Consider the following 15,568-nt stretch of genomic DNA (forward strand, 5'->3'; position numbering starts at 1 on the left):
CTGACTCTGAGAAATACCTGCCTTTTAGCTGGAGCCCCAGAGTCCCCAAAAAGCTAAGTTGAACTCTAGTTGTTCTACAAACCCTGAACATCACATCTAGCCATATCAAAAGATGGAATAAACTCAGATTCCTTTGGCAAATTTAATGTAACTCTGATACCAAAATATGACAACAACACAGGAAGCAAACACAAAGCAGGAACAGCAGATTTTTCAGTGTTTCACTCAGCTAATGGGTAGTAGCTGCTTAGGCTGCTGTGTGGACAGAGATTCCAAAGCTGCACATTGGCTCCATGGGAAGTACTGCTGCCTTAGCGTTATCTGTAAACATGGGTAACAAACCTGAAAAACAGAGCAGAATACCCAGAGACATGTTAGCACCAGGCCCATTTCCTCCCGTTTCCTTTCTTGTCTTCATCCTCATCCTTGGTCCTCCTGTCTTAGGGTTTCTTCTAGTAGCTCCCAACTATCATAGCTTCCCCATGGGTCCTGGCTCTGGGAATATTGCACTTACCTGAAACTTCATTAGCCGTAAGAGAAGCCACAGGCACCCAGGTTAGTGGCTCCACCACCGAAGCCAGTACCGGTGCTTGGTCCACCGCCGAATCCAGCATTGCTGTTCAGTCCACCACCAAAGCCAGCACTGCTGCTCAGTCCACCACCGAAGCCAGTACTGGTACTCAGTCCCCCACCGAAGCCAGGTGCAGTGCTTGGTCCTCCGAAGCCGCCTCCAGTGCTTGGTCCGCCAAAGCCAGCTCCTGTACTTGGTCCACCACCAAAGCCACCAGTGCTTGGTCCACTGCAGAAGCCAGCACCAGTGCTTGGTCCACCACTAAAGCCAACAATAGAACTGGGTCCATTACTGAAGCTGGAGCCGGCGCTGGGCTCACCAGTAAAGCCACTGCTGGTGTTGGAATCACTGCCAAAGCCAATGATGGTATTCAGTCCTCTGTCGAAGCTGGCATTAGGCCCACTGCCAAAGCCATCGCCAGTGCTGAGGCTTACACTAAAGCCTGCACCAGTGCCAAGTGTGCCGCCAAAACCATTATTGGTACTCAGGTCACCAGCAAAGCCATTAGTGACCAGGCCACCACCAAAGCCAGTGCCGCTGCCAAGTCCATCACCAAAGCCAGCACTAGTGCCCAGTCCACCACCAAAATCAGTGCTAGTGTTTAGTCCACCATCAAAGCCAGCACTGGTACCCAGCCCCCCACTGAAGTCAGCATTAGGACTTAGTCCACCACCAAAGCCAGTGCTGGTGCCTAGTCCACCACCAAAGCCAGTGCTGGTGCCCAGGCCACCATTGAAGCTAGCACTGGGGCCTAAGCTTCCACCAAAGCTGGTGCTGGTACCTAGGCTGCTGCCAAAGCCAGCACTGGTGCCCAATCCATTTCCAAAGCCAGCACTGGTACTTAGCCCATTCCCAAAACTGAAAATGGCACTGGTGCTGTGCCCCTCACTGTAATTGGCACTGGTAGCACCACTAAAGCAGGAGTTGGTGCTGGAAGAGCCTCCAAAGCATAGGTTGGTGTTAGATGCACTGCCAAAACAGAGACTGGTGCTGGGTGCTCCACCAAAACAGAGATTAGTGCTGTGAGAACCACCAAAGCTGCCGCTGGTAGTGGGAGCACTGCCAAAGCTAATACTGCTGCTATGCGTACTACCGAAGTCAGTGGTGCTAAGTGCCCCACCAAAGCCAACGCTGGTACTGAATGCACCACCAAAGTCGGGGTTGGTGCTGATGGCACTGCCAAAGCTGGCACTGGTGCTGATGGCACTGCCAAAGCCAGCACTGCCATTGAGTGCACCACCAAAGCTGGCACTGGTACTGATGGCACCGCCAAAGCCAGCACTGTTATTGAGCGCACCATCAAAGCTGGCACTGGTACTGATGGCACCGCCAAAGCCAGCACTGCCATTGAGTGCACCACCAAAGCTGGCACTGGTACTAATGGCACCACCGAAGCCAGCACTGTTACTGAGCGCACCACCAAAGCTGGCACTGGTACTGATGGCACTGCCAAAGCCAGCACTGCCATTGAGTGCACCACCAAAGCTGGCACTGGTGCTGATGGCACTGCCGAAGTCAGCACTGCTACTGAGCGCACCACCAAAGGTGGCACTGGTGCTGATGGCACTGCCGAAGTCAGCACTGCTACTGAGCGCACCACCAAAGGTGGCACTGGTGCTGAGTGCACTGCCAAAGCCAGAACTGGTGCTAATGGCACCACCAAAGCTGGCACTGCTGTTGAGTGCATTGCCGAAGCCGGTGCTGGTGTTGATGGCACCGCCAAAGCTGGCACTGCTGTTGAGTGCATTGCCAAAGCCGGTATTTATGGCACCACCAAAGCTGGCACTGCTGTTGAGTGCATTGCCAAAGCCAGCACTGGTGCTGATGGCACCACCAAAGCCGGTACTGCTGTTGAGTGTACCGCCAAAGCCAGCAGTGGTGCCAGAAGAGCCACCAAAACTGACACTAGTGCTTAGTGTGCCACCAAAGTCAGAGCTGGTGCTAGAAGAAGCACCAAAGGAAACACTGGTGCTGAGTGTACCACCAAAACCAGTATTGGTGCTAGGAGAACCACCAAAGCAGATACTGGTACTGAGTGTGCCTCCAAAGCCGGCACCAGAGCAGGGAGAGCTACCAAAGCAGACACTGGTGCTAAGTGTGCCTCCAAAGCCAGTGGTGGTGCTAATTGCACCACTGAAGACAGTGCTTGTGGTAGGTGCACTGCCAAAGCTGGTGCTGGTGCTGAGTGCACCACTAAAGCTAGCTGTGGTGCTGCTAAGTGTGCCTCCAAAGCCACAGCTGGCTCCACCATTGAAACTGGCACTGGTACAAGGTGCACCACCAAAACTAATACTGGCTCCACCACTGAAACTGGTACTGGTGGTAGGAGAACCACCAAAGCTAATGCTGGATCCACCACTGAAACTACTGCCAATGCTGGATGCGCCACCAAAGCTGATGCTGGCTGTGCTGCTGAAACTGGTGCTAGTGTTGGGTGCGCCACCAAAGCTGATGCTGGCTGTGCTGCTGAAACTGGTACTAGTGTTGGGTGCGCCGCCAAAGCTGATGCTGGCTCCACTGCTGAAACTGGTGCTGGTGCTGGATGCACCACCAAAGCTGATGCTGGCTGTGTTGCAAAAAGTGGCACTAGTACTGGGTGTACCACTGAAGCTAATGCTGGCTCCACCACTGAAACTAGTGCTAGTGTTGGATGTGTCACCAAAGCTGATGCTGGCTGCACTGCTGAAGTTGGCAGAGGGGTTGGGTACACTACCAAAGGTAATGCCATTTCTGCCACCAAAGCCACCACTGGGACTGGGCATGCCACCAAAGCCACCATTGGAGTTAGGTATACCACCAAAGCCACCACTGGGGTTGGTTATACCACCAAAGCTAATACTAGCACCATCACTGAAGCTATTTCTGGTACTAGCTCCTTGACTGAAGTTGACATTGTTGGTGGGATCTGTATTTTCTTGGGCTCTGGAGTCAATTTCAAAGGAAAATCTGCTCCAAGCCTGAGCATCATCACCCAACTCTTCCCTTGTTAAGCAGTCAATATCCATGTCATCCCAATTCCAGGGCCCAGCCACAGCTTCCTCTCCAATCCCCATTTGGGCTCTTGCCTCAGCCCTGGCCTCAGCCTCAGCCACAGCCACAGCTGCAGCCTGAACGTCCATCTCTACTGCCTCCCGGTACTGAGCAGCCCAGTCTTTAGGATCCTTCTTCTGTACCTAAAATGGAAATTATAATTATTATAAGAAAAATAGCCTTTATAGTTATGTGTGAAGTACCCATTTATGGGATCCACACAAAACTAATCGGTGTAAATAAAAAAAAATTTCTAGAATTCTATGAGTAAGTCTTGATATCAAACTTCAGCTCTGATAACTCAGGCACCCAAGTTATGTCCTTGGACAAGTTACTTTATATCACTGAGCCTAAATGTCCCCATTTGTAATATGGGAAACGATAAGAGACTAAGTATGTTATGGATTAGAGACTAAGTGTGTTATAGACTGTATTTTCCCAGAATTCTTATGTTGAACACCCGACCCCTAATCATGACTATTTGCAGACAGGATCTTTTATGGGTATAACTTAAGTGAAATGAATGAGGTCTTGATCAAATAGGATTAATGCCCTTATAAGAAAAGGCATGAAAATGAACTCAGGCTTGCTCTATGCTATGTGAAGATGCAGAAAAAGTTAGCATCTATAAGTCAGAAAAACCCTACACCATAAACTGACTGTACTAGATATTGATATAGGGTTTTTATTTTCAGGGTTTTTTTTATCTCTGATACACTTTGGGAGTGTATCAATTTCTGTATCTAAAGCCATCCAGTTATTAATAATATTTTCTAATGGCAGCCTGAACTGACTGATGCAATGTAAAAATTAACTAGACAATGAAAGATATATATCTTGCAGTATATATCTGGGACATTAATGTAGATTTATATATTTATATACAAAGCATATGTTGCCCCATACCTGCTCACTGCACACAGCCCACCTCGGCCTGGAGAATCCCATTCCCTTAATGTGCCAAGCTCAGGAAGTTCATTACCTTGCATGCAAATTTTAGGACTTTCATCTTGCTAGTCTCATGGTAAGACCGCAGGCCCCAGAAGAATTCATATTCAGGTGGTCTGCTGTTGGGGACCCTCTTGTATTCCAGATACCTTGGAGAAAGGAAATGAAACTTGCTTCTAAACAAGCAAAACTATTGTTTAACCACTAGGCCTCAGATGAAGCAATTTCCTCTAAACCAACAATCTGGAGAAAAATTTTCAAGCCCCCCCCCCCCCCCAACCCAGACTCATTCCCATGGAAACATGGTTCCATGTAAAGCCATGGTGATACATATACAGGACATGATACCACAAAAGACAGATGTGTTTTGTCTCCCATGAAGACTAACCCCAGATTGCTTTTGGGTATGCTGTTAATAAATGGGCCATTTTGGGCCCCTGCTATGAGTACACACCATTGCAAGGGTCCTAATGGGGCTTGGCCACAAGAATTTTATATTTTATAGGACTTAAGTCTAGGCCACAGGATGCCCATCTGTCTATAAAGAGTGTGAGAAAGGCATTAAGTATTTTTTGAACCAAATTGCCACACCCAGAGCACTTCAGAGGTACACAAAACCTTGAACACTACTTACTTCTGCTTCACGAATTCATCTGTGATGAGTTTCCTCACTTCTCCAAAAAGTGAATGTCTTACCCTAGCAAAGGAAAAAATAATCAGTGAATATAGATCAGAACTTCCCAGATGAAGGTAGAGGTATTTCCCAACATGGAACAGATTCTACAGCCAATGAGGCAGTCTCAACGAAGTGAAGATAGTAGTGAGCATATGGCCACTAGAAGAAAACGGTGGAGGCCAGATGGCACTTTGTCAGGGATGCCTGAAGGTCCACCTTACACCTCATCTCAGAACAGACAGAAGACATAAAGGAGAAAAGAAGCAGAGTTCAGAACAATCTCGTCATTCATCCAGGTAAGAAACCCCCCAATCCCCACCCCCACCCCACGCTCCCCAGACCACCAGGTTGATGCAATCCTGGGACCGTCCTCGCTTGCCAAAAGACAACACGGACAGCAAGCGCTGAGAGAGCCCAATCATACCCAGGACGCAGCCCCAACTTGCGCAGCACCTCCCAGATGACAGCTGTAAGAGGAGGCAAGGAGAGAAAATGAGCATCTGGAATTCAGACAACAGTCACCTATTCAACTGCATGCCCAGTCACTCACCCTCACTGGCCTTGTTGCCATTCATGAAAATGACACTTAGAATCACCATGAGGAGGCCGAGCTTAGGTGTGTCCTTGGTCCTAAGAGGATAATAGGACAAAGAGAAAGTTTATGATCATAAGTCATCATCTATCCAACACAGTTCATTAGGCCAGCCTCTCCTAGATGCCTCAGATACAGAGAATTCGGCCTACTCTGTGGTCCCAGCTATCTATGACCCAAGGCAAGGTGCTTTCACTCTTGAGTTGAGGTCTCCAGTAAAATGGGAAGCCACATACTATCCCTACCCTGGGTTAGCAGGACATGGACGATTCCCTGTCAACCACACAGGCGCTCAGTTAATGGGAGTCTTTTCTTTCTCTCCTAAAGCCCCCGGCCCCGAGAAGTTCTAGATGGAACCCCAGTGACACCCCTGCTCTCAAGCATCATGATCCACACCAGAAGTCCCTTTGAGAGCCACCCTTCCACAGCCAGGCCAGGCCCCAAGAAGAGACAAGTAACAACAGGCTGATTTCCTGGGAGCCTGTTAGAAAGCAAACGTGGCAGCAGGAATGGCCACTCCAGGCTCTCAAACCCTTCTGTCATAATCTGGTACCACTGTTGCTCACAGGGATCCAGTCATGTGTGGGAGCTGGGACATGGGCATTTAGACCATCTTTCCTGAGCTTCTCAGAGGAATCAGAAGCCCCTTCCCACCCTAGCGCTTTCCCAGCTTACGTTCCCAGTATGCCTGCAGAGGACTCCTGAGTGCTGATAAGAATATACAAGCTACTTTGCTTATCAATTTCCTTCAGATTGACTCGAAACATCTGCCAAGTAAAAGAATAGCCTGTGAGATTGCAAAATATATCTTAGGTATCAATTAGCATGTTGGGCATTCTGCAGAAAAGTAAGGGTTTTGTGTGAAATAGAAAATGAATGTAAAGCATATAGTTCAGTACCAAGCACATATTAAATATGTAACAAACATAGGGTAGTCATCCACAGCATCTTTGTGATCATTGAGCATCTGCATTACATGAGACGGTGTATCCAGCAACAGACAGAAGCCGGGACTGAGCTACATAGCTTTAGTACTAGCTGTGTTTCCACCGCTGACTTGCTGAGTGATCAGTGGCTGCCCCTCCCTAGGCCACTGTGTGCTCATCAGCACAGTAATGGGAATGTATTAGGTCTCTGTGCTTCCCCCCAGGAGGATGATCATATACCTTTCTTCTGTTTAAGGTTTCCCCAGTGCACCCATCCCCCAGGACTGCCCCTTCACCTTCTCCAGAGCGTAGCTTGCTCGTTCAATGATCTCTGGGAAATACTCATCATATTCTTGGATGACATCCTTCAGCATGTCTGCAAGAAAGGGGAGACAGAAGATGCTAAACTGTACAGAGGCCAGATGACTGTGGTCTTTTACAAGCCCTATGTGGTCAGGGTAGCTATGGTGAAATATGAGTGTGGCTGCTGAGGCGGTAGGAGAGGAGGTGATGAGTAAACAGCCACAGGCCATGGGGAAAGAGAAGTGAAAAAGAGCTCAAGAAGGCTACCTGAGCGCTTGATGGGGATCTTTGTCTGGTCCTTAACCAACAGGTATTTCACCAACTTATTTGCCTAAAAGAGGAACAGTTGGGGAGGTATCAATACAGAGGCAAAACACTTGGAAGAATCTCAGAGAATGAAGAGAAAGAAAAGCAGGGCATGAGCAGATTGGATTCTTACCCTTTCCTGCAAAATGGCCACATCTCGGGGTGGTGGAGGCCTCCGGCCCCATGGGATCCGCCTGAAATTATTCCCAGTTCTTTCTTCTCCGTTGAGATGCTTAGACTTTATCAATGGACAAAATTTCTGGAGTTACCAAATGAAAAAGATTGCTGTTTCTTCCAGAAAGTCCCCCTGGAGTCTAGCAAGCCTAGACTCTCTCCTACAGAGGGGTGTGGCCCTAACACTGGCTACCCTGACTCCTACGCTTTTCTTTCACTGGCTTCTAGGTAACATTGTATTTCAACCTCAAGGGCACAGCCAAACAAGGACATGGCCTGGGGGTTTTCCCTTTTATTTGGCCACCACCATACTCGGCTAGCTATAGACCTTAGATGGATCACTTCATTCCAGGACTTTGTTTTCTTCTCTGTAAAACTGGGACTTACAGTCCCCAGTTGGTAAGAGTTATTTTCAAGAAATCCACATATAACCTGGGTAAATGTATATGACACAAAGTATGGCACATGGTTAAATATGATGTAAATACAAAGTGAGTTACACATAGGTCTTGACCAAATACACAAATGTATTTCCCTACCAATCTATGAACTACTAGTGGACACAACTGTATCACATTCTTCTCAGCATTATCCTATAGCCTGTATGAGCACAGGGTCATTCTTGAAGTTAAGTGACTCAGGAAACATAAGACAAATGAAAAACCCAGTATAGGAATGAGAAAGCAGCAAAAAGTTAAGGATAATGTCAAAGATCTCACCTTGCGGTTCCTTTTGCCCCGGGTTCTGGTTGTGGGCTCTAAACTCAACTGAGCCAGATAGTCATCTGCCAAGGCCTGGACAGCAGCAGCAACCTGAGTCTCAAGGGCACTAATGCTGGCCTGAGAGGTATGAGCTCCTTGTTCAGTGATTTGAGCATGGCTTTCAGTTGCCCGAGTCTTAGTGGCAGCCTTTCGAGCCCTGGACCCTCTCCTAATCCGTACAGTGACTGATAGGGCATGGTTTGTGACCATTTGAATGGCAGGTGGAGCCTCAGAGAACTCAGAAGCAGAATTTGGGCCTTTATTGGCAACCTTCTTCCCCTTGGGCTTTTTGGGCCTTAGAACTACAGTTGAGGCCTCAATCTGTCTGCCAGATCCCTCAACAGCATTTGAGGACTCTACATATTCAGTGTCAGTATTTGTGGTCTTAGCAGTTGTTCTTTTAGCTTTGCAAGTTTTCTTGGTTCGGATAGTAGCTGCTGTGGCCTGGATACTAGCTGTCTCCTTGGCAGTTTGGCCTTGGGTTGTAGCTGTGTGTGTAGCAGTCGAAGCCAGTGAGATCTCAGTGGCACTAGGTATAGTCTTATTGGCAGCCTTCTTTGCCTTAGAAGCTTTCTTGGGTTTGCTGACAGCTATCAAGGCCAGGGAATTAGCTGACTCATTGGCAATTGGTGACTGGATAGTGGGTGAGGTACCTGGTAGGTTTAGGGCATGTAAGGGTGACTTGAGCTGTGTAGTGACATCCTCAGTGCCAGTTAGGGATACCTTAGGTGTAACTCTCTTTGTCTTGGCTTTCTTGGTCTGAGCAGTAACTGAAGCCTGGATATTGGCTGCCTCAGTAGTAGCTGAAGCCTGGCTGATCTGGGTGAACATTGGTAGGTTTAAAGCCTGCAGAGTTACTTTAGGCTTGTTGCTAGCAATGTCATTGGCAGATGGGACTGGAGGGGGAGTGGGTGTGGTCTTAGTAATAGCTTTAATAGAAGTCTTCTTGGTCTTGTTTTTCTTAGGCCGGCTGGCAACAGGGGGGTCCTTGGATGCCGACAACAGGGTATGCATCAGCAGGACATTGTCCTTCTCTGTGGTCTCAGTCTGTACATCTGGAGAGAAAGGAAGCCCTAGGCTCCCAGAGGGAGGCAGAGGGCCCTACATACTTAGGATTATAATCCTAAGGGGCCATCTGGCCTCCCTACAACCACCCCTCTTTACAGTGGACTCCCCTCCTGGGCAGTTTGATTGAAAGGGGGTGGGAAAACAAGGAGGAAGCAGGAGATAATCAGGCAAATTTCCCTCTTCCCAGCACCATGCAAAGGAAGATTGAGCCAGGTTAGGTAGGGAGGTTAGGTAGGGAATTGTGGAACTACACAGTGGTAGTGGACTCCAGAGTGGTAAGTGAATTTGGGGCAGGGCAGATGGTCTGGTAAGAATACAGAGAGGTCTCACCTGGAATGTGGGCATCCGATAACTATAGTCATTTCTTCTATCCATCTTCCTGAGAGGCTAGTAGCTGAGCCTGAAAGAAATAGAGCTGAGTTAGAGGAAAATAAGGGAGCAGGGAGATTCATCAGAAGTCTCACTAAATCTGAATGGTGAAAGAATTTACCTAATTTGGGGCACCAAACCTTTCTGGGTTTGCCTATCTAGAAGCTCAGGGTATCTGGTTTCTGCGTTCCAGCACTTCCAAGATGGCAAATCAGTTCTACGACCTACACCTAAATACCCTCTACCACACCGCAACCTGACAGTGCGCATGCGCACAGAACACACACACACACACACACACACACACACACACACACACACACACACACACACACACACACACACACCACGCATGCCGCATGCTCACAGGTTTCCCAAATACACACACACACACACACACACACACACACACACACACACACACACACACACACACACACACACACACACACACACCACGCATGCCGCATGCTCACAGGTTTCCCAAATGAGCTTGGTCCTAAGGGCCCTCAGTACGCATGCGCTTTGGTGGACAGGACCATCTCTCACCATCTCGTTTCCACTTATGCCCACCCTCCCCCTCTGAGCTACAGAACATCTCGGTCCCACCCGCCGCCTCCTAACTACACCATTTCTAGTCCACCCTTTCCCTTCAGAAGTGGCTCAGGCTTCGCAGGGTCACTTCGCGCCTCCCCCTCTTCCTCCCTCCCCCAGCCCCCCCCCCCATTCCTTTGCGTCCGCGCTGCCTGTCAGCCACTCACCCTCGCTGTGGTTCCGCAGTCCTCCGCACCTCCCACCCCTCCGCAAGCCCCCTCCCCCCGCGCCGCAGTCGCCTCTGCTGACACTGCCCCCCCACCTTGGTCCACGTCTGCAAGGGCCCAGCCCCGCCCTTTCTGCAACATGGATACCCCACCCCCAAATTCAACAGGGATACCCTTGGTGGATTCCCAGCTCCCTAACCCTACCAGGTCATTCCCCCTTTCAAACCAGTGCTAACCGGATCCTAGCCCGCCCTTTCTCCATTCCAAGCCTGGTCCTTTGGCCGTTTAAAAAGGCTTTTGTCGCTCCTTTCTTGGTCCCGATCCGATCCATCCTCCGTAGCCCAAAGGGAGTCTTTCTTAAGCTTAATCCGGGTCCTTAATTCCGCCCCTTACCTCCCTCTTGAACTTGGTACTCCTCCCTTTTTGCTACAGCCAGAACGACTTCTCAACGTTTCCTTTTCACAACCCCAAACAGGTCTGCATCCCTTCTTTCCATCCCCAAACTGAGTCCAGACCTTCCCGTAGCCCAGAGATCCCGCCTCCGCCTTTCCCCCTGAGAATTGGGTCCAGGCACCTCTAAACCCACCACATCAAAACCGCTAGATCCCAAACCCCGGCAGGTTTTCTTCAAACCTTAATGTTGTGTGAAGCCAGTCACCCCGAAGCCGCAGCCTTGAAGGCCCCACAGGGTCTTTACCAAAGCTAGCCACCTCAGCTCACCTCGCCCTCGTGAGTCCAGAGGACGTCTGCTCTCTCCAAGCCTCTGCTCAGGTCTGAGCTTGTTACCCCCCTCCCTCGCCTGGCCGGAAGTGGTCCTGCCTCTTTCCGCCTCCAGAGGGGGGTCTCCGTCCCTACCGGCCCGCCCCACCCCCTCCCTGCTTAAGGACTTCCCGATCTCCTCAGTGCAGCTCCTCTTTTCTGTTTACTACCTCTTGTTCAGCATCACACCTATTCTCCATTTCATTTCTCTGTTCCCCATTCTGTGTCCCTGCTCTATTTGATTTTTCTGTTTCTCTTGAAGAGAATGACTTCAGAGCTCCCACGCCTGCCCCGACAACACTAATTACATAGCGTAATACACTGTGAGAACAGAGGATTATGTCACATTCATTGCTGACTTTCAAATACGACCAGATTAAGATATTTAGAGTCTCTAAACATTAACAGGATGCTCCCAAATAACTCATGTATATATTATATAATATATAAATTAAATATATATTTCATATATTTTTTTAAAGTAGATGTAAGAAAAATCAATTAGGGCCAGTCAGATGATTCGGCGGGTAAAAGCACTTGCCACTAAGCCTGAGGACATTAATTCTATTCCCTGAACCCACATGGTGGAGGAAGAGAACCTTACTCCCACAAGTTGTCCTCACAGTTCTGTTTGCACACAAACACATTATTTATTACAAATAAAAATGTAATAAAATCCCTGGATCTTTCAATTTATTTCAAAATAATTGCATTGATGCCTTTTTAAAAAGCAAATTATTTGAAAAATATTGGAGTGGGCATTTAACAAAGCACTGGTGTAATTCCAGAACTACTTGGGAGGAAGATGTGGAAGGATCTTGATTTCAAGTATAGCCTTCTACAGTGAGACTATATATGAAAATTGTATGCATATAATGCATATATACACATGTACATTTGTATTATGTAGACATACAAATATACATGAATGTCTTTTTTTTCATGTTCTTCTTTCACTGATGCACTGAGCAAGGACTTTAGGCTGTCTCTTGTGATATAGTGCACTACTCCCAGTGCCAGAAACATTTTGTGGCATTCACTTTTTCATTCAGTTATGTTAAAGTGAGTAGAGATGATTATGTCAGATAAAAAAGATATGAAGTCAAAAACTAAAATGACACATTATAAAAAGAATGACATTACAGCTTGGGGATGGTGGTCCATGCTTTTAATCCCAGTACTCAGAGGCAGAGACAGGCAGAACTCTGTGAGTTCAGAGCCTAGCCAGGGTTACATAGTGAGATCCTCTATCAAAACAAAACAAAACAAAACAAAAACCAACAAAAAACCCAAAACAACAACAACAAAAGACTATATAATAAGAGACATTTCACAAGGACCACATAAAAATTACAAATATATATGAATTCACATTGAAGTACCTGGATATATGAAACAATGTTAATAATGAAAGGAGGGATGGAGTGCAGTAGAAGAACAGTAAAGAACTTCAATACCCATCTTCCAACGATGTAGGGATTATCTGGATGGAAAATCAGTAAAGAAAAGATGGACTTGAATTTCACTTTAGGCTAAATGAACTTAACAGACATCTACAGAACATTCCAACCAACAGCTGCAGAGCACACATTCTTCTCAAATATACATGCAGCAGTCTCCAGTGCAAATCCTAAGTAGGGCCACAAAAGAAGTCTTAACAAATCTAAGAGAGTATTTGTCAAAACACATAGAACTGAACATCACAGAATGTGAACTTTAATATATACAACAAAATTATCCACAGCATACAGTGATTCCCTTGGTGAAATAAAATCTGTGACAAGTAAATCTAACTTTACTACAAAAGTATCCTGAAATTACACATTTTTATGATGAAAAAGGAAAAAGGAACTGAAGATTGAAAGAACCTAAGTCATGTTGCAAAAGGTGAAAAAAGGAACAATTTACCTTAATATATTTGGACAACTGATTGACTGGAAACTATAAAATGAGGGCAAAGGAAACCCTATAAATAAACTGTCCTCTAGGTAGTACATTTCTTTATTTTTTCCCTTTTTGTTCTTTTATTGAAAATAGATTTTTTTTTCTCACACAATATATCCTGATTATAGTTTCCCCTCCCTCTACCCAGTTCCTCCTGACTTTCCCTGCCCTCCGGATCCACTCCATTTGTGTCTCTCATTACAAAAGAATGGGTTTCTAAGAGATAACCAAACATAACAAATAAAATATAACAAGATAAAACAAAAAACATCACATTGAAGCTGGACACAGCAAGCCAACAAAAGGAAGAGACTCCCAATTATAGATACAAGAATCAGAGACCCATTCCTTCACTCATTCAAGAGTCCCATAAATATACTAAGCTAATAGCTATAATATATACAGAGAGGATCTGGTGCAGACCTGTGTAGGCCCTAGGCTTGCTGCCTCAGTCTCTGTGAGCTCATATGCACCTTTCTTAGTTGATTCAGAGGACCTTAGTTTGCTGGTGTCCTCCATCTCCTGTGGCTCTTACAATCTTTAGCCTCCTCTTCCACGGGATTCCCTGAGCTCTGGGGGGAGGGATATGATGGAAACATCGAACTTAGACTCTGCATAATGTCTAGCTGTAGGTCTCTACATCTGTTCCCATCAGCTGCCAGAGGAAGCCTCTCTTATGATGACTAGATAAGGCACTAATCTATGAGTATAGAAGAATATCATTAGAAATCATTTCATTAATTTTTTGACCAGTAGTGTTTGGTTTTACCATAGGTCTCTGGGCTATCTAGTCTCTGGTTCTTGGTTACCAAAGCAGTGCTGGGTGTGAGTTCCTTCTCATGAAGTAGACCTTAGATCTAATCAGACATTGGGTGGCTACTTGCCATGTTCTGTGCTACCATTGCCCTACTCCATTTTCCAGGCAGGACAGATTGTAGGGCAAAGGTTTTGTGTCTCAGTTGCTGTCCATATTTCTATTTGTGGTAGCCTGCAGAATACCTTCCCACACCAAGGAGACTAGAACATGGGGGGGGGGCTTCACAGTGAGCTATGCGTGTGTTGTCCTCAGCAATGAGGCCCTGCTGTTAGTTTGTAGAGAGCAATCTTCTGTCTTAGCAACAGCCTGGGTTGTTTGGGGATTTCCATGGGACCCCATTTGGCCAACAGCTCAATTGACTGCAACCTAGTCCTGCCACTGGAAGCCTCTCCTGGTGACAACAGATGGCTAGTTGAGACTCTCTATCCCCCATTACTAGGAGTTCTTATTAGAATCATCTTCATAGATTCCAGGAAGTTTCCACTGCACTAGGTTTCCATACCACCCCAAATGCCCCCCTCAATTCCAGCTGGCACTCCCCACACTCTCTCCCTCGATGCCATCCACCCCACCTATCACCTATCCCCATCTGCCCACAGTGTACCCATAAAATCTATTTATCCCTCCCAGGGAGATCCCTGCATCACCCCTAAACCCCTCCTTGTTACCTAACCTCTCTGGGTCTGTGGATTGTAGCTTGGTTATCATTTACTTAACAGCTAATATCCACTTATAAGTGAGTACATACCATATTTGTCTTTCTGGGTCTGGGTTACCTCATTTTGGATTATTTTTTCTAGTCCCATCCATTTGCCTGCAAATGTCATGATGTCATTGTTTTAACAACTGAGTGATACTTCATTATCTAAATGTACCACTTTTTTATTCATTCTTCTATTGAGTGACATCTAAATTGTTTCCAGTTTCTGGTTATTATGACTAAAGCCAGAATGAACATAGTTGAGCAAGTATACTTGTGGTAGGATGGAATGTCTTTGGAGTATATACCCACGGATAGTATAGCTGTGTCTTGAGGCAGATCAATTCCCAACTTTCTGAGGAACCACTGTATTAATTTCCATAGTGACTATATAAGTTTTCACTCCCACCAGCAATGGAGGAGTATTCCCTTATTCCACATCCTCACCAGCATGAGCTATCACGTGTTATGTTGATCTTAGCCATTCTTGCAGATGAAATCTCAGCCTTTTTGATTTACATTTCCCTGATGGCTAAGGATGTTGAACACTACTTTAAGTGCTTCTCACCCATTTGAGATTCCTCTATTAAAATTCTCTGTTTAGATCTATACCCCATTTTTTTTACTTGGGGTTATCTATTCCCCATTTTTAAATTGGATTATTTATAGTATTTTTATATCTAGTTTCTTGACTTCTTTATGTGTTTTGGATATTAGTCCTCTATTGGAAGTGGAGTAGGTTAAAAAAAATTTTTCCCATTCCGTAGGCTGCTGTTTTATCCAAATGACATTTATCTTTGCTATACAGAAGCTTCTCAGTTTCATGAGGTCCCATTCATTTGTTGTTGATCTTAGCGTCTGTG

The 15,568-nt window shown here is 46.5% G+C and overlaps 1 protein-coding gene and 1 non-coding gene across 9 annotated transcripts; both read right to left on the minus strand.

Moving 5' to 3' along the window:
- Window positions 1-128: 128 nt before the first annotated feature.
- Tro (trophinin) lies at window positions 129-11,436 on the minus strand. 8 transcript variants are annotated; one of them, XM_052756693.1, is made up of 13 exons: window positions 11,415-11,436; window positions 9,686-9,755; window positions 8,246-9,388; window positions 7,486-7,611; window positions 7,314-7,377; window positions 7,040-7,119; window positions 6,493-6,584; window positions 5,776-5,855; window positions 5,650-5,692; window positions 5,184-5,246; window positions 4,584-4,698; window positions 515-3,744; window positions 129-342 (listed from the first exon to the last, which is right to left on the minus strand). In XM_052756693.1, the coding sequence occupies exons 2-12, from the start codon at window positions 9,728-9,730 to the stop codon at window positions 526-528; spliced, it is 5,070 nt and encodes a 1,689-aa protein (XP_052612653.1). In that variant the 5' UTR covers window positions 9,731-9,755; window positions 11,415-11,436; the 3' UTR covers window positions 129-342; window positions 515-525. The 8 variants fall into 8 exon arrangements, with proteins under 8 accessions (XP_052612653.1, XP_052612733.1, XP_052612233.1 ...); XM_052756773.1 differs by lacking the exon at window positions 11,415-11,436 and adding an exon at window positions 11,206-11,327 and having other exon boundaries at window positions 7,486-7,590; XM_052756273.1 differs by lacking the exon at window positions 11,415-11,436 and adding an exon at window positions 11,206-11,327.
- On the minus strand, window positions 4,880-5,004 carry LOC128118250 (small nucleolar RNA SNORA11). Its single transcript, XR_008221081.1, has one exon. It is a non-coding gene; the product is annotated as a small nucleolar RNA SNORA11 (small nucleolar RNA).
- Window positions 11,437-15,568: the final 4,132 nt, after the last annotated feature.

This window comes from Peromyscus californicus, unplaced genomic scaffold, assembly GCF_007827085.1.
Source record: "Peromyscus californicus insignis strain IS unplaced genomic scaffold, ASM782708v3 Scaffold_10__1_contigs__length_136768540, whole genome shotgun sequence".
Classification (NCBI taxonomy): Eukaryota; Metazoa; Chordata; class Mammalia; order Rodentia; family Cricetidae; genus Peromyscus; species Peromyscus californicus.